At 38.0% G+C, this 19,832-nt stretch overlaps 1 protein-coding gene across 10 annotated transcripts in view; it reads right to left on the reverse strand.

The window, feature by feature from the left end:
• The window catches only part of DMD (dystrophin), a 1,236,775-nt gene that overhangs the window by 1,126,775 nt on the left and 90,168 nt on the right, over window positions 1-19,832 (reverse strand). Inside the window, exon 1 of one of the 10 annotated variants that reach the window (XM_072027507.1) lies at window positions 3,376-3,399. The exons of the other annotated variants lie outside the window; for them this stretch is intronic. Coding sequence (XP_071883608.1) covers window positions 3,376-3,382 — 7 coding nt within the window. The 5' untranslated portion in view covers window positions 3,383-3,399. Of the gene's footprint in view, window positions 1-3,375; window positions 3,400-19,832 lie in introns of those variants that run through there. 10 annotated transcript variants of the gene reach the window in all.

Here is a 19,832-nt window from a genome sequence, read left to right on the forward strand (position 1 = left end):
ACCAAAAAGATCTCTTACTGTCAACAAGGCACTGCTACTTTCTTGCAAGACTCCTCCAACAAGCAGCAGGCCCAAGGACAATTTGGTTTTGTCTAGAACCATCCGGCTCTTGTTAGGTCTTCGTTCCAACTCATATGTCCAGCCCCATACTAAATTTTAATGTTTCTCGGGACAATGTTCAAAAAAGGCTCATCTGCAGTCCTTCTGGAGCATCAGGCAGATTTCCCTCCTGTGCATGTTTTTTCCTCACTGACTTGAGCAGCTCCCTACCCCAATTCCTTTTTGCTACAGTAAGAACAAGGCATTGATGGAACTTGTAAATGCCTTACTCAACAGATGTTGATGAGACTTATCATTTCTCTGTCAGGCTGCTCCAGGTCATATTCTTAATCTGTTTCTGCCCATCTCTTTTCCTGTAGTCATCTCACACTTATGTATCCTTTTTCTTTTTTTTTTTTTCTTTTTTTCCTCTTCAGTTCAAGTACCTAAGTATCAGCATATATCCTTATTTCTCTTCTCTGTTGAACTAATATACGTACATATTAGAGATACATATCTGTAAAACTACATGGAAGCGAATGTATTTATCTTGTGCTGTCGCACAGTCTAGGACTTCAGATTTCTTATCCTTGACTGGGATTAATAACCTGAATCGTGTGAAGGAGTGAATATAGGCAGCTTCCACACCATTCAATAAGTAACCCTTTACATTTTCCTTGATTATAGCTAGCCAACATGCGAGTGAACATCCTGAACCTCTGCACACCTTTTAGATCACCCTTCCAAGAAGTGATTTGAAAACAGTGGTCCCATAACTAAATAAAGTGAAAAATATCAGATATAGACATTAATTCAGGAACACAGAATAGAAAGAGAATTTATATGTAAGAACAAGAGAGAACTTACATAAGGCTTAAGTAAGACAAATACACAATTGAATATCTGCATGTATTAACGGTAGAAACATCTGCTGGTTCTCATTGCTGCTTCTCTCCTCTTTTCTATTTCCATTCTTTTGCTTTCCGGAATATAGATGCTTTATTCCCATTATTTTTTCATCTTTGATTACTAGCTTGTAAAATAATAAAAGGAAAGGAAAATGAAGCAATTATTTTCTTTAGCCCCACCAGATCTCGAATATCATGGCAAAGGTCCAACTCACTGCTCTGCGTATTTTAAATTGTTATTTTCCTGTATTATATACAGGAGCTTGCTCATTAGACAGGCCTGTATTACGGTAGCTCTATTTATAATCAACAGCTAGCTCCACCTAGCGTCAGCTTAATTCCTCAGCGAAACAAAAACCTAAAACCAAATACTACAAAAATAATAATAATAATAAAAAAAATCACTTATCAGATGGATGGTGGCTACAGATGGCACACATTTACAATTACTGGCATCACAAGGAAAAGATAATTTTAAGTAACTACAGTATGATAATAGCCAGCCACCACTCTCGTTACAAGGAGCAACCAGATCTTCAGAAGTACTAAAATAAAACTAGCAATATAAAACAGTTTTACTGCTACTCTGAAAACATGAATGGCACTCCACTTTTTATGTGGGTTATTCTCTGTTTTTTCATCATCAACAAGGACAAATTATTGTTAAGCTTAACTGAAATTCTCTGAAATAAAACAATATTATTTTTGTCATCAAAACCACAGAACTATTTTTGGCTATAGGAACCCCATAGTAATTCTGTCCACTGATAAGTACATCTCTCCTCCCAGCACTTACAAAACAATCTAAAATGCCTCTCAGAGATGATCAAAGCAGGGAAACACTCACACTACATAACAGTATATCAATTTTACCGATCTTTACCTTCAAACTTTCTAATGGTTGGTTCACTGCTGTGTATCTAGAAACATCTATCTTTCTAAAATGTTCCAGCTTTACTCAAAAACATTTAGTGTTTAATAGCATGATCCTCTTTTGACAAGACTACATAAAGTACAGCCAGAAAAGTCATTTAAAATAAAGTCAGAAAAGTGAATATCCATTATGACAAGACATTTCTTAGGGGAAGAAATCTTGGAAAAAGTGATATATCTGCTGAAGAAGAGAGCTTGTGTTGAAATAAATTATTTTATATAGAACAATAATCCAAATAATTTAACAATCATATCCTGTGAGCTATACAGCAGAGCTTGAATGGTTACTGTACCTCTGAAAAGGAAGGGAAGAGAGGTCCTGCTTACACTTCGAGAACAACACTTCTCAGATCCAGGGCGATCCAGCTGACAGGACTAACATCTGTTTTAAACCTCTTCAAATCACCTGTTCAAAACTGCTAAGTGGTTTCACCCTAGTGGTGATAAAATATATTTCAATATGTACTGTGTACATTTAATGATTGCTCCCCATGACAGAGATATATATATGTTGCAAAGGGGAAGGTGGACAGGAGGAAGGAATATACATCAAAACACATACTAAGGCACCTTTACATTTTCTCAAACTTTCTTAAAATAGTTAAAAGTTATGCTCCTGACCTATCTGGTTTAAAGTAGTCACAGCTAAATTAAATGATTATACAAAAAACTCACCGCAACACAGAATATGAATTTAATAAAATGCACACAAAGATTTTCTGATGTTTCAAAAATAAGAATACTCTGATTCTCAATAATTTAGCAGTTACTGTCATTTCTCATTAACAGACTTCAAAATCCTATCTGAAACAAGCTGATACAGAGAAATTAAGGGCAGTAATCAAGCGAGAAATGATAGACCAGCTGGGTAGGCATCAAGTTGGCAAAACGTGAATACAGTTCAATAGCTGAAACAGATGCTGGAGTTGTTGAGAAACCCTGCAGGAGATATTGATGTATTTTCTTTATATAATACTGAACAACCAAATAAATGTCAAGATCTAAAAACTGATGGGGAATAAAACCTGTCAGAAAAAAATAACTATAAAGCTGAGACCTGCAATAACATCTTTTCATTATACCAAAACATTCGTGCATGCATCTTCATTTCCTTGGGATTACTGAATATGCCAATACATCAATCAGAGCTTGCTAGTGAATCAGAGGGAGCCTCTGCCAGTTTTCTGTTTCACATTTGTTTGCTTCTATCTACCTGAGGCTTCACAGACTTAGAAAAGACTTTATTCTTCAGTCTCATCCTAACACGACACTCTTTCAAGCGAGTCCCTGAGCTTGGAGGCGAGCAGGAAAGAAAAGGTAACACAAGCATAAACCGAACTGCAAAATCCATTTTGCAAAAGGAATGTTGTTTTCAGAGTTTCCAGACCTCGGCAACAAATCCTCTGCCATCAGCGGCAGCTCATTCTAGCATATGCTTTGTCATGGTCAGTTTCTAATTACATTCATAATGATGCAATAGCTTTGATAATCCTACCTTCCATGCCAGCTGCTTTTCTTGTCACTCCATCACGCCAATAAGTTGGCTGCCGTAACAAATCAAGATAGTGCAAAACAGCATCTTTCCCCTGCATCTGTCATCTTCCTGAAAGCATTCTATTACTGCCGACTGCTGGGAACCAGAAAGTCTATTTGAATTCCAGCAGCTCCCCTTTCGCATGATTCAAGTTAGGTTAGGTGGGCATGCCTAACATGATTCTCTCCATCATTTATTATGCAGCTGCTACACCGTCGGTGTGGTAACCACTCTGACCTTATCTGATACGTCAGTCTTGCAAACCTATACCTCCGTGCAAACACACGAGCCACAGAAGCATCTTGCATTTAATGAGCATTCTCTCTGCCTAAAGAGAGTGCATCTGCAAATCTGTTTCAAATCCTGCTGCTCGCATTGTCCTCTAAGGCTGATGCAAGTATTTGAAGATTTTTTTAGTCTTGCATTTTGTCTTTTCAGAAAGCACGGTTCTTCAGGCACGCTTGAATTATTCACACTTCAGCTAAACATTTGCTGATTTCTGTCCAAACAGCACCTTGCCGTTGAAACTCTCGGCTCAAAAGCTACTTCTGAATAACAGTACTGTGCTTTCAGTCTCTCAACTCCGTTTTAAACATGGCTTTTATACCGAGCACCTCAGCACAAATTTAGCTCTTTCCAATGCAATGAATGGCTGTCTAGTGAGGGAAGAGTAGATTTTAAAGCAATTTATCTAGACCTACCTGTAGGTGACTTTTGCTTTTGCTTTTTGTTTTAGACATTTGAGCAGTAAGCAGATTGCTCTGTTAGAGCATCTTGATATTCTTAAAGTGGTAAGAGCACCATCAGAAGCTGCTTTTCACCAGCCTGTGGAGGACACTCCGTAATGAAAGAGTTTGCTTAAATACGTCTGAGTATCACAAATTAAAGGGATGGGAATTTGTCATCTTTATGTTTTCTGTTGGGGTGGGGGAAAAACACACTTGCGTCAGTGATTTCAAAAGAACATTAATAGAAATTGACATATCCATATCAATCATCCACCGAGTTAAATTAGCTATGTCTCCTCCCACCACTTCTGCCCGAAATTCAGAGTCAAGGCATTTCATTTTTAAAGCATCTGCTGCTTGAACATAAGCTGAATAAATGCCCTTAACCCCACACTGGAAAGTTTGAATAGCTGAGACAGAAATAAAAAGGAACATTTTAAAACATGCAACAGACTGGTTAAAACCTGTTAAATGAAGAAGGGAGAGAGAGAGGAAGGACTAACTGAAGAAGACCTCCTCAGCCTTTACATGAGGACTAAGGAGGAGTGAGGGAGGGGAACAGGCACTGTCCCCCATGAAGAACTTTCCCTGGTGGTGGAAGCCAGCTGAGGACTGCTCACCAGCTCTAGTATTCCTGGCACAAAAAGACTCATGGGGTTTTACTTAAACTTCACTTCTTCACTCAAATAAGATATGTTCAACTTCTCTGTGGCTGTCCCCCAATGCCAACATGTTAATCCTTCCCTCCCCCACAATTTTCCAGTTGCAGTTCAGTTCCTCAGCCTCTTGCCTGTGGAAGAAAAAGCTAGAGAAGGTGAGCCTAGGGGAGTTTTAAATCACTGAAAATGAATGGAGGGGGAAAAAAGAGAGGAGGAGGAAGGTAAGAAAATCTCCAACTTTGAAAAAAAAAAAAAAAAAACATAAAATAATTATTAAAAAAAAAGTATATTGAATAACCTCTACCTCCCTGAGCTCTAGACCTTCATGAATATTATGTCTGGGTGCAACTGCAGGGCACATCCCTCTTCACATCCTCAGAGCTATAGTGCTAGGGCTTAGCACCGAGGTCCCAGCCCCACCTAGCCTATGACCACCGAGCAGCAGTGCTGGTGGCTCACCGGTACCCAGGGTCCATTGCAGGAGAGTGTAGTGCTGCGACCAGGCCTGCAGCCCCCTCTGCTCTCAACCATGTGTAAGTGGCACAGCTGACACCTGAATGAGCTAACACAGCATGGCACGGTTTATATTTGATACTGTGTTTATTCCTAGCATGCTGCCAGAAAATGTCTTTTTAGAGATTTCATGTAAATAAAGGAGAATTACTACATCTGTTCCTCTGTCTGTAGCAGCACATATCAACAAGCTAATTTTGCATTCAAGGCAGAGACAGGCCTATCATATAGTTACAAAGTGCACAACTATAAAGTGCCTATCTGAAAATACTGTCAGCTCCTTTTTGTTCACAGTTCAAGTCATTTCTGAAGTGAAACAAACCAGACAATAAATGAGGACTGACTTTGAAGTCCCTATAAATTCTAAGTACATAAAAGGATATGCTTAATATTTCACACTTCTAGCTGCATAATGATTTCTAAACCGCAAAGGCAGCAACAAGGATTTTACATGGTATTTCACAAAAGAGTTTGAATTCATCCCTCACATAGCCCATAGTTGCAGGGAAGATCTAAAACACTCAAACTCACCATAGACTTCTGTTTCAGGGAATTTTAAGCTATACAAGATTAAGGATGAAGATATCCAGCAAAGTATTTCATATATAAATAGCCCAAATAATAGCAGTAAAAACTGGGGCCGTCTGATATAGGATAAACATACGTAAGCAGAATCCTATCATAGCAGAGAAATCAACACCTTGAAGGAAGTACAAAAATGGGGGGAAAAGGCAAAAGGAAAAGAGAGTTATATATAAAAAAAATGTTTTTGGAGAGAAGTATGGCATTACAAGGAAGACCCACTAGGGTTTATCATTCAGTGTGTACTTCCCTCCAAGTGGATGTGATACTGTTTAAATCAGGACTATGGGAAGTAACTATTTTTGAACTGGGATTTTCTTTCCTTTTTTTTTTTTTTTTTTTTTGAGAACTGTAATACACTAGTTTTGGCTACTTCTGCATACAGTAGCTGTATAGAAAACCAGCCCAGACACAAATAGAGAATCTGGGAGGAAAAACCAGAATCAGTCATTCTATCCGCATACTAATAGGCCAGATTAATAGGTAGCTCTGGTCTCTAGTTTTTCTGCATTTGTCTGAGAAAACAACAGCCTTGGCTTCTGTTTATTGTAACAGGATTCAGCATCTGCATAGACATAATAATAGTAACCCACTCATATGGAATTGATTGCTTTAGAGAGAAAGCTCCATGGGTAGCACTCCCAGACTCTACATATAACAGAAGTACATGATCTTTTGTCTTATATGGAACTGTCTCCAATTTGGGATTAAAAAAAAAAAAAAAAGTCAAAAAAACACTCATCGAGTGGTATTCTGCTTTTTACAAGTACTGAACTCAGTGGCCAAAGAAACTCCAGTCTATTTGGGTGAGAAAGGAAGGCAGCCCATCTCTTTCTATTATTTCTACAGCTTATGGTAGAGACATGTCTATTCATTGCAATTGTTTTACTGCTGCTAGAAAGACTAATTGGCTTATTCAGTATGCTTGAGTTCGATTATAGTGGTGTATGCACAGTACAGTGATAGCTAAGATACAATGTAGAGTCTTCTTGCTGACATTCCTTTCTTTTTGTTTTCCTCTTTGCAAGTACTAATGACTCCAACTAGGCAAGAATAGATAATGGATCACCGGAAAAATGAAGCAAGCAGATTGGCCTTGACCTTCAGCCCTACTTGATGCTCTACATGATGCAATCTCCCTAGCATGCAAAAATGAATGCTGATTTTACCGTGTAAAAATTGTTCATTTGTTTTGCTAATATGTCTTTGGAAGAAAGTCAATTTCTCTTCCCTTTTTCTCTGCCTCCCATTATTCTTTGGTACTCCTGCCCACCCCTAATAACTAACTAATTCAATCAATCATGCAAGAAATTACCTTAATGATATACTGGGTATGTTTAGATTAATAAACATCTCCAGCAAGAGCCCTGGGAAGTTTGTTTGGGCAACACAGACAATAATAATTATTTCTCACTGTTAACCGCCATGTTTCTTAATTTCAAAATTCCTGCCATATAAAAGCTGTCTACAAAGAATCACTTTCTCATAGACTCAGAGCCATCAGTACTTTCCTTTAAATGAAAATATCTCAGTTGTTCAGAGAGTATGCCCTATAACATTTATGGAACACGTAACTTTGACTGCTCAAGAGTTAAAAAAAAAAAAAAATATAGCTCCAGAACAGTGAAAAAGAAATATATATGAAAATGAATGGTGCATACAAATTTTATCTCTAGAAACTAAAAAGCCAGTCATCTTGAGCTATGGGGCTCAAATGGAAGAGTTCAAATGTGTCATCATCCAAACAGGACCTCCATGTCACCAGAGAGACTTTTCAGATAGGCATGGACTACATCAAAAGAAGTATGACCAGTAGGTCGAGGGAGGTAATTCCCCCTCTCTACTCTGCTTGTGAGACCTCATGTGGAGCACTGCATTCAGCTCTGGGGCCCCCAGCATAAGAAGGGCATGGAGCTATTAGAGCGAGTCCAGAGGAGGGCTGCAAAGGTGATCAAGGGGCGGGAGCCCCTCTCCAGCCCGTCAAGACAGGCTGAGGTAGTTGGGACTGTTCAGCCTGGAGAAGAGAAGGTTCTGGGGAGACCTTACAGAAGAATTTCAGTACCTGAAGGGGGCTACAGGAAAGCTGGGGAGGGATTCTTTGCCAGGGAGTGTAATGACAGGCCAAAGAATAATGGTTTTAAACAAACAAGAACAACAAAAAGGTAGATTTAGGCCTTAGATATAAGGAAGAAGGTGAGGTTATTCTGAGGGTGGTGAGGCACTGGCACAGGTTGCCTATAGAAGGTGCGGATGTCCCATCCCTGGAGGTGTTCAAGGTCAGGTAAGATGGGACTTTGAATAACCTGGTCCAGTGGGAGGTGTCCCTGCCCATGGCAGGGGGTTTGGAATTATGTGATCTTTAAGGTCCCTTCCAACCCAAAAAATTTTATGATTTTGTGTCTGAAATTGGCCTGCCAGACATCTGGCAGCAATCCAAAGAGCTGAAGCTCTCAGGATACTGAAAGTTTTTGCTCACCTGCAACAAAGTTCATTAAAATATTTTGTGTAGAAATCATCTTTCTTGCTTTAATTAAAGCTCAGGTGTAGGAGGTGTTCTTTATAAACCAAAAGCTCAGAACACACTTTATCCAAGGACATGTTAGGACTCACAACCAACCTTTCAAGTGAGATTTATCCCATTTATGGTAAGCTTGTCTGTAATAAAGTTTTGCAAAGCTTTCTTACAACGATATTATGCAGTGATATCCTCAGCAGCCCCCGGATTTCATATTACGGTACCTGGATAAAAAATTATCTGTAGAAATGTTACAGAAAATTTTCTTTGAGTGCATCTTTAATGGCAGAGCACAACATACCAAAAAGTGAATATGCTACACAAACTTTGAATATTGCCCTCTGATATTGCCCAGGGCTCACCTGAACACTGCTACAAACATGTATAATACATTTCAAATGCAGCAACTGTTCTGGATTTTTAACAGCAACCTCTAGTTATGTCTAGAGATAAGTCAACACACATATTCTCACATAACATATGTATTTCAGTGACAGTGAATTTAAAATACTAGGTTTTAGCAAGAGGAAAAACTAGTTAACTCACTCTCCAAATATTTAACATACACCAGAAAGCAGAAACATACAGACTTTCATTTTTTAACGCTCAGAGAGTTAGTGACCTTGATCTCTTCAGGAAACCTTATTAATCAGCTTCCTCTTAAGCGAATGTTCCATGTGCTGGTAGCATAAAACTGAACAGTAAAACAAAGCTTTAAAATGCTAATTATGTAAAACATGTATTTAATTCTCTTACAGTTCCTTTTAAATTAAACTGACTTGAGCAACACATCTCTAACCTTCTTTCATTTGGACCTTTACTTCTGTGGGAAAAGCACATTGTGCAGCAGTACAGGGCTTGAAATTGTTCCAGAATCCTTAAATGCTGGTTGGGATCTTCTGGGCATCCAGTGGGAGCACTTCGCTTGGCATCTGCGGAAGCATGTTTGGTTTCTACCCAAGAGTTGGACTCCTACATATTTCTCATATTAAGGTTGCCACAGTTCTTCAAAATCCAACCAAAAACCATGAGGTGAACAAGAGCAATCACCTGGCATCACAACACTTCATTAGCCTGACATCCTTCCATTGTGGGAAGTTCAAATCAGGTACATGGAAGATATATCTTCCATGTATCTTCTACTTTTCTGTCAGAAGGAGAAGAACTTGTTAGTGTTAAGTTAGTCCTTAGTTAATGGACTAACCTAAGTTTGCCAAATAGCTTGGTCTCAGTACTTCTTCACAGGTCCTGTAGAACAACTTTCCTGTGTACTGTGAACCAAAAGCCCATTTTGCATGTACTTTCTCCTTTAAACGATCATGGTGGTGATAAACATAGTATTAGTTACAATTTTCACCAGAGATCTCATATGCCTTAAGATTTGAGAGCCTAATCCTCAAATCCAGTTTCAAAAGCAGGCCATTATAAGAGAGGTCATTGCCTTGCAGGGAAGTAAAAAAGAAGGTCAGAGCTCCCTGTAAACTACATAAGCCAGGCAGCAAAGGAGGGACCATTGACTGAACTGTGGGCACCTCAGCTTCTTCTTGAACTTTGGCCAGCATCTTCATTAACTCTCAGAACAGCCACTTCCACTTCCCCATCCACAGGACATGTATTTGTCCACAGGACTTGCATCTTATTTTTCAATACCGTGGAAATATGTATTTATATTTAAGTTCTCAGACTGGCCAGGGTACAGCAGCTTATTTTGGCTGCCCCATGGACCCTAGTTAGAAAGCAAGTTAGAGAGAACTTTAGCAAGAACTTGTTCTCACTCAACCAGAGATGAAATCAGATTTAGAGGAAGGCATGACCCTTAAAAAGGCAGTTCATGGGCGAATGCAAAAAGCAGAGTCCCATGGCATCAGCCCTTCCAAACCTCACACCTGTGGCAGCCTGGAGCCATACATGAAACCATGAGCACTTCCCAAATAGATGGGAATAAGGGAGAAAGAAATAACACTCTGCATTGTGTGGGTGATTGATGTGTAACTCCCAGATTAGTTGAATTAGTAAAACTGTGGCCTAATTAAACCTTCTCTCTTGCATCTTGTCAGAATTCCAGCATATCTGGGACACTGAATGGCACCAGTGAGCAGGGTGGAAGCTGCCAAGGTTCACTTTGCTTGCCAGGCTTCATTTTTAACATTATTTTGCATAATATCAGGGTGCAATCAATTTTATATTGTATCAGTACAAAAGCTGAGATTTTGATGATATCAACAGAGAATATAACATAGCCCAAAGATTTGTTAAAACAATTATACAAGTCAAATTCTTAAACCAGGTATTACACATGGAAACAAACTGTTCTGGGAATATATGTTCCCTAAACAGTTAATATCTCATTTTTCCACTCTTCAAAATTCAGGGCACATTCTGCTCAGCTTATAATATGATATTACTTTAGTTGATTTGCACTGATTTACATTACCATCCATTTTTATGTAAAAAACGCAGAACTTAACGACCTCATTATCACCAAAAAATAATTATCTTGCAGATTTCCCCAAGAAGCCATGACTTCATGCAATACAAACAAAACCAGCTTTGTCACAAGCAACAGACACCTGCATCAACCCCCAATTCAACAGGAGTGGTGTGTAACATGGAGATGCTGCTGCATGCAACATCCATCTAGGTCATTTTGGAACTAGTTGATCTGTCTAAAAGCAGAGAAAACTGTACAACATAAAAAGGTAACCAGAAAGTAAACACAGACTGAATAAAGAGAGGTTTGCTGCCTACATGTATGTTGTAACCAAGTTCCTGCATGCAGTTCAAAAATGTCAGAAAGAGCAGTGGCTCCTGGCAAGGTTTTACCGACCTCCTCTATTTAAGATACTCAGCAATTCCACCTCTCCTGAGGCAGAATTACAAAATTCCCTATTACAAAATAAGTATTTAAATTTGGTCCATAATTAACAGCCAAACCCATCCAGAATGCCAAGACCATCATTGGCATTGAGCTCATATATTTGTGGCAGACAGGACAGAGTGTGGACTCACCATCAGTCTCATTATCCTAATGCATGCCTTTTGCATGGCACAGTTTTCTTAGTTCTAAAAGCTATGCCAAATTTTCTGTTCCTCTGCATAATTACTGAGAAACATTTTAGTTTGAATTCAGAAGAGCTGAGGAAGAGAAAGATAATGCTCATATATCATGCTTGCACTGTTGCCCTGTCCATGAGGACTAAACACCCTCTCCTGGAAGGGTCTGCTCACATCTTTCCTTATGGGGAAAAAGTAAACACCAGCAAAGATGCATCCCTGGTGCAGGAAGAAAGCTTCTTCATAATTTTAGGCTTTTCCCTGTCTGACGTTAATATATGCACAGTTGGAGTAGCTACAGTTGCTGCCATCAATATATTCCTGAAGCACTCTCCATGTCTGTCAATACCTCCCAATTCAACAGACTTGAGTAAGAGCATCACTCACGCTTTTGCTCTGGCTGGCAAAATGGGGCTACATTACCCGTCAGAAAATGTCTTTTGAAAAACACCAAGAAACAGTCATATCAGCACTTCTGTTAGGAACAGAAGTTGTCTCTTGACTTCCAAGAACTAAGTTTTGGCCACAAGCCTAAATCAGCAACTACTCCAGACAGAACATGTGACAAAAAATATGTCACAAGGGAGAAAAAAAAATAAGGAAAGCCACAAAGTAAGTCTCTCCCTATGCCTCGAGTGAAAAAAAAAAAAAAAAAAGAATGCATAGTCGCATAGTCGTGCTACAGGTTTATAGATCAGTCCCTGAGTCATACTAAACACCACCAAAGCCACCGATGCTCTTACATCTACATTTGTTGCATTGTCTTTTCCTAAGATGTGCTCAAACTGAGACCTACATTGGCCTACTATATCAGCGACAGAGTGAGAAATCAGTTCATTAGTCCAGTATGGCTAAGATACAACCAGAGTTAAACCAAAAGCAGAACAAGGCTCATGAAAAATAACCCTTTAATGAACTAGCTATGTTTTGTTCTGTTTATTACTTCATGAAAAATACTGTTCAACTATGTTAATAATGTTCAAAATGTATTCATTATGTAAATACATCAAAAATTCCCTTAATTTTTAAGCACACTGTGGACTGACAGTCATTTGCTGTTGAGCATTCAAATACTTGAGAAGAAGTCTGTGATGTGAATGGAAAGATATGGCAAGATATAATTTCTTTCTGCCCTACAGGATAAGTGTAATACGGTCACTAGGAAGTTTTACAAAAAGCCCTAAGGCTCTGAGTCTTACTGTGAAAGAACTAGCAATTTAAGGTAAAGCAATAGATAAAGAGAATCATGAAAACATAACTTTTTTTTTTTTTTTCTGCCATTCTTCCCCCCTCCCCCAACTCCTTTTCTGGGCCACTTGCGCTTTGCCTGAGGCATCATTCCAGGAAAAGTTAGGCTGTTGTAAGATTTATTGGATGGGACCAGAGTTTGAATGCAATTTTCTCTCGTCACATTCACACAAAGATATTGCATCCTCCTGCACTTCCCAGCTAAGAAAGGCATATTTAATTGCTTCTGTGCCTGGGTGCTGGTTGGGGGTTTTGGGAACTCGCTTCTATCACTGTGTCAAGTAATACCACGGCACTACATACAGTTCTGCTCCCAGTGTGCAGACTGAAGTGTGGAAACTTAAAATTTGTTTACTGGGAGCACTGATGTGCGCAAAATTTGATTGCTTCAATGTTCTCAGAAGCAAAACAGAAGTTGGACAGTGTCTACAGTAAATTTGTTTTTAGAAATCAAAAAAAGAAATCTAAGAACTAGGAAAATTTCTAACCCAGGTAAATCAAATCCAGTTCTATATGGTATTTAAACTACACTCAATAACTAAGACCTATTATGTCCAAGACTGCACTTATCCCTGACAATGCATTAAGCTGCAGCTGGATATCATAACAACTTAAAGTAGTTATATAAACATATCTATTTATCTATGTAGAAATATAAACTATTTCTTCCTTACCATTTGGAGCCTTCAGCTTTAACAGTGACTGGAACCTTCCCAGTTTCGTAAAAAGTGCTGGGCTGGCAGGCTAAGATCATAATTGACTGCAGTCACTGGCAGTCCCATGTTTCCACCTGATCTATTCTTAGTTGATGCCTTCAGGAAGGGGGGAAGAGGAGGAGGAAAAACAAACAAACAAAAAAAAAAACACCATATACCCTTTCTGGGTCTACAAAAAGCTATGGCAGCATTCTCCCATCACCTGGACTATCAAAATACAATTCTTAGAGTGAACATTTGAGAGCTATCACCAGGTAGACTACTGCATGCCCAGGCTATCAGATGCCTGAAATAAATTACCTGAGGGAGTACTGCAGACTTTGAGTACAAAACAGAATTTGGGGTGTGTGTGGTGGTTATTAAAATGTCCCTCTCCCTTAAAGCACCCTTTCAAGTTTCCCCACAGGCTGTAGATACTACATAGCAAGAAAGAAACTGAAGTTCTGCTTAGTAACCCAAACCAATCAACATTTTTAACACTTGCTGTTGATCAACACCTGAGGCACCTTGCCTTCTCCCTACATTTAGTACCATCCACCTAGAAAAAAGCATAAGCTAAAAACTGGCCAGGCAAAAACAACACAGTCTATAAGTTTATTCTTCTCTTTATCACATCTAACTGACAGGAATTAAAACATAAGAAATACATTCTATCTAGAGCAAACACTTGACTAGAAGGAAATTACACAATAGGATGAAGCATTTTATGAATATTATGCCTAATCCTTAATTCTTCCTAATATCTCACTGTAATCCCTGACATGAACTAAACCAAAGCATCATCAACAAATCCTCAAGTAGCAACCCCAGTGATGTGTTATGATATCTGTTTTTTCAAATGAAGCGGTATTTGTATCATAATTGTCCTCTGTGATGGGTGCTTAGGAGATTATTTTCCTGATTGCTAATGAGATAACTATTCCTATATATTCTGATCTGAAAATACCTATGAGTTATTATTACTGCTGTTGTTCACACCTTGAAAATACCTGGCCTGTGACATCTTTGAATGTGTTGCTTCAGAAGCCATAACTGAACGTTTGTTACTTTTAGCCTCAGACTGCATCTCTCTCTCTCTCTCATGTTGGAAGACCACATTTTTATGAGAGAAGACCACACTATGCAAAACCGCCCCCTTAGCAACACTAGCACATGATTCACCACCAAGCTAAAGGCCACGTCTTTTTTTTTTTTTTTTTTCAGTGACACCTTCATGCTCTCAGTGCTCTAACTAGTCCATGTCAAAAGGAGGCTTTGCCACTGGCTTAAATGAAGCGTGGATTTTCCCTCAGAGGCTTTTTGAACAACAACTTCACTTATTAGCAAGATTTTGGTTGTGAATCTGAAATCAAGAAAAAAATACTCAAAACTATAAAGCTACAAAGCCTATATTCCTATCTTGAGGACAAGAATCTTTGGTTCTTGCAGCAGCAATTAAATATTCCTTTCTTAGCTAGGCAACATGGTTCTCTGCAAATCTGCAGGGGATGAAAATGAAATAACTATTTCATTATATTTTAATATTCATGGCATAACAAAAGAACAAGTAATATACTGTCATTTCCACATCCCTAAGTGGCCAACATATGAAATGCATCTTCTCATCTCCCAGGACTCAGTGATTTTAGACTAGAAGAGGTGGGAAAAAAGGCTTGGAAGATGATAATGTCATATTGTGGTCTTTCTGGCCACCTGTAAAGCAACAAAATCTCTAATCAGAGCTGCATAGACAGAATTAAAAAAGTGAAAAAATGGACCTGAGTTAGTTCTTTTTCTAGGTACTGTTGGGTGGCACAACCATAGGCCAAATATTACAGCACTGCCATATGAAAACACATAGGTTCTCCTTCAGTAATTAAGGAGCAGTATTTGCATAAATGCATTCAATCACCTTCAGATCCATACGGGGTGAAGAACTACAGGCAATGATCATTGATATTCCCAAGCTACAAACTCAAGAACTGTGCTGGGATTAAGCCCTGTATATAGTATTATATTAAACACCACCTAAAACAAGCTGGACAAAGGGGACTGAACCCCCTGTTGTGTTTTTTTTTGTTTGTTTGTGTTGTTTTGTTTTCCTGAGGTAAAGCTGATGTCTGAGAACAGGAGATTGGGTACTTTGCTGTTAGGAGAGTCCACAGCAGAAGACCGCAGAGCCAGTTGTCTGAGAAGAGACTGAAGGTAATTTGTTCAGAAAATATCATAAAGGAATTAGGATTTACCTGTTTTGATAGAGAGAAGTTGTCCTGTAAAATTCTACAGGATCAATTTCTATGTCAGTGTTGACACTGAGAGGACAAAAAACTATGACCATGTACTTTTCATAGAAAACAGATACGTCTTCATTTCATTAAATCATTAACCACATAATAATGAATGCTTTAGTGTCATTCCAGAGGTTAAAGTTTATTCCCATTTAAAATACAATACCTCTGCCACAAACTGCTTCATGAACACACCAAAAAACTTACAGGCTCTGGCTACACTGGAGTGTAGATGTACTGAAACATGAAATAGACAACTCATTTACCATGGAAAAATCTAACTGAGATGATTGGGGTGGGGGTGGGGGGAGGAATCTTACCAAGAAGTACTTCATCCTGAACAAAAAAAAAAAAAAAAAAACACCACCAAGGAGACAAATCAAGATTGATTAAGCTAAATTAAGCGAATATGAGCTCCTAAAGTTGTTGTCTGAGGTAAGAAAATCAAAGACCATCTCCATTTCCCAAGCTGTTCACAACTGAAGTATCCTGAATTTGACATTCAGAAAGAGTCTTGGGCTAATGGCAGGATATATAGTTTTAGCCAGATACAGTTATTGTAACATCATATTCACAAGACACATTTTCTATGAAATGCCAGCCTCCTGATTAGCAAACCTGTGCAGTTAAGTTTAAATGCATATGGTAGTGAATAGTTTTTTTAACCCCAAAACTATATAACTGGTGCAAACTAAAAGAGACAATTTAATACAAATGTTAAAATAAAACTGTAAAATTGACATTCAAGTTCACAAAGGAAAATATAGACTATTAGAGTGGTAGAAATTTTTTCCCCCTACAAAATCATTTACATTTTGATGTAAAACGGCATTTTTTTTTTCCAGATAGTATAGTTCTAGCTTCAGATTTACGATAGAGGCTCATGTAATTTATGCCTCAAGTTTATTATTCTTCTCAATTCCAAATATCTTATGATATTTACTAAATTCAGTGATTACACTTTACAGTAGAGAAACCTTAGCCTGGGTTTCTTTTGTCTTTATCAGTACGTTCTTTGCTAAATCACTCAAACTCAGATGAAAGTTATAAAGTCTTCCTCTCATCCCTTCAGGGAAGGCCCAAATTGGGACCACTTTCTTAATATAACGAAGTAGACTAGGAAACATAACAAGAGTTCATTATTTTTATAATCTTATTCATTGTTGATAGTATATTGCCTGCCAAATATAGTATTTTAATTTCTCTTAAATGAAGAATCAATTTAAATATAAAATTTACTCAATATTACTATTAATCTGACTTAGCAACTGAAAAGAGATTTTACCCAATGAGTCTTAAGGTTTGGTGGTTGGTTTGTTTGTTTTTCTTTTCTTTTCTTTTTTTTTTTGGCAAATTACATTCAAATTCTTTTTATAGCTGTCCCCTAACAGATACAGCAATCACAAAGCTGTAATCTGGCTGGAAACATAACCATGACACCAGAAGGCAAACTGATTACATCTTACAAGATCTACACTTCCATCTAAATATGTTTCAGTAGCAAAACTCACTTCAGACGAGTTCTGAGCCTATTTTCCCTGTAATTTCTCAGCAGGAATCAACATAAGCAATACTTTGATGATCATATTTCTGCAGGATTACCTATCGGCAGTACCTTTCTTTGCCTCTAGACAAAATAAAATAAATTAACACATTCTCAGAAAGGCAATTCCAAAGGACTGAAATATATCCTGTGCCTTTGTGGGAATGTATCCATTCCTATTTTTTCATACATATATATTAGGCTGCTGTTTTGTTTTGTTTTTTCTTTTAACAAAAGGGTAGAAAAGTTTCCCTCTATTTCAACAACAATTGTCATTTTGGGCTTTCTTTCATGCATGTTTCTTTTACCACAATCCTTTCATGACCAATCCTACAGTTATTTTCCTACCCCAAAACAATTTTAATAGCTCTCCTCCTCCCCAAGAAGAAATCCCATCTAGCAGAAGGCACCAAGAGCCTACTGCACAGGAACTCCTGTATGCCAAGCACTGCTCCATGAATAAATTCCTCTAATTCTGCAGAAGTCATTCTGCTGATCTTTGTCTGTCTGGCTGCTTGCATTTTGCATCGACTCAAATGGTGATTGCATCTGCTCACTCCACTTACAAATCAGGATTTCACTCTTATGCCCAGCAGTAATATCTCAGAATGGATTAGTAATTTAATATCAGCTATGCTGAAGTAGTGATGCACCTCTCCAAAACCAAGTGAAACTACAGCTAATATTGACTGCTCATTTCATGTTTCAGTGAACTTAATTTGTACAATAACACTAAAATAAACATATGCTCATGGGTTCAATGTATATGGTAGAAGTCCCAACAACTCCAGATCAAGGCATTCCCTCCCACAGACCTCTTACACAGAAAGGAGGAGCACACACAGAGTTGAGCCACCCAAACCATACGGCAGGTTTCCCACCATCGAAGGTGATAACCAAATTCTTCCTCCAGTGGTGCTAGGGGACACAGGCTGTGCTCTGCTTAAGAAAGGGTATCATCAGCAGGCTCACACTGCACCCAGTAATCCAGCATCTTCTATACTGCTTCGTGACAGCTTCTGCAAGTAGAAATACCTTTCCCTACCATCTACAGATTTTAGGGACTCATCTGATCCAATGTATAAACACTCCCTTAGAATTAAGTGACAAAGTTTGGCACCCAATCTGGCTCAACACTGAGAATTTTGGACTTCCTGAAAAATCAGATGTTGTGGATTTAAATTCAGTTCTGTGACATTAACATTTTTCAAATTAATTAAAATTGAATCTCAGAAAAATGATTCCCCCCCCCATGCCCTTCAGATGCACCTGTATAAACCCAGAACAATCCTTTGATTAAATTACTAGAAAAATTTGTTCTGTCAGAGCAGGACATCTCCAAAACTAAGCTTGATTTTTCCACCTCATTGACTGCATTTAAACAGACATTTAACATGATGACAATAAAAATCTTTCTTCCTATGTACATGCAGCTACACGTGACTATAACCAATGAAGTATGTTCTTTTCACTAGCATTATGTTGGAGTTTAAAATTATTTGTAATCAAAGCAATTTTGTATGGTTTGAGGGATCTTATGCAGGTCTTAATTGTCTAAGTTCCACAATGTCTAAAAACAGATGATAACCGGACTTCAAAATGAACGTGAGTTCTCAGGACTTTATGTGTGAGAAACTCCTGAAGGCAATATATCACCAACATTCAAACGGTATCTGCCTTCTCACCTTGCCTAATTATGTACTTTATTTAGCTGGAATTTTGAAACTTCAAATTCACCAGAAGTCACACAGATTCATTTATTTTAAAGAAAGCCATATGTAGGAAAAAAGTACTAATATAAATGCATACAATCCATGTCTTTGTTGCTTTGCATTTTACGATTTAATGTAAACATTTGATGCTTTAGTTTCTAACTAGTCAATATATAATTTAATATGATACAATTCCAACCTGTAACTGCACAACACCCAATTGACATTCTAAATAGTCTTTGCTGTTGAGAGACAAGCTAAAAAACCTGAAAGTCTGAATTGTTAATGAAGTTACTTTCAAACATGATGCTGCTGGAATTACATGCTACTGAACAGATTTTGTTAAAAAAAATAAAGTAAAAAAAAAGATTTAACCATCACCAAGGCTTCCACTAAGCATGAGAAGTAATTATACATAGCTTTATTCCATTAGTCAAAGCATCTGTGAGTGACTCAGAACACAAAGATTAGAGAGAGAGAAACACTATGGCATTTGGAAAAACAAAAACAGTCTTGACCGAAACAAACATGATGCATTTTTTATGTTGTCACTGTTTAGAAAGCAAATTGATGAATGAATGATAAAACAGTGAGAAAATGGCTTGTATTATTTTCAGATGTGACAAATTAGGACAAGAAATACTAGCCAAAATTACTGTCAGTTCCATTACTAGACAGACTTCTAGCAACACAGATTAGATATTTTCACAGTATTGTAAGGTCCTTGATAGTGTCTACTTTGATTAGAAGCACAATGAAATTGGAGACAATCTATTCTGTGCTTTCCCCATGGCTAACACAGTAGGACTCTATTTTTCATTGACCTCTAGGTGCTCTTTTAATAGAAAATGACTGCAAGTAGCGAAACAGTTGAAAAAAAA

This window comes from Anas platyrhynchos, chromosome 1 (genome assembly GCF_047663525.1).
Source record: "Anas platyrhynchos isolate ZD024472 breed Pekin duck chromosome 1, IASCAAS_PekinDuck_T2T, whole genome shotgun sequence".
Taxonomy (NCBI): Eukaryota; Metazoa; Chordata; class Aves; order Anseriformes; family Anatidae; genus Anas; species Anas platyrhynchos.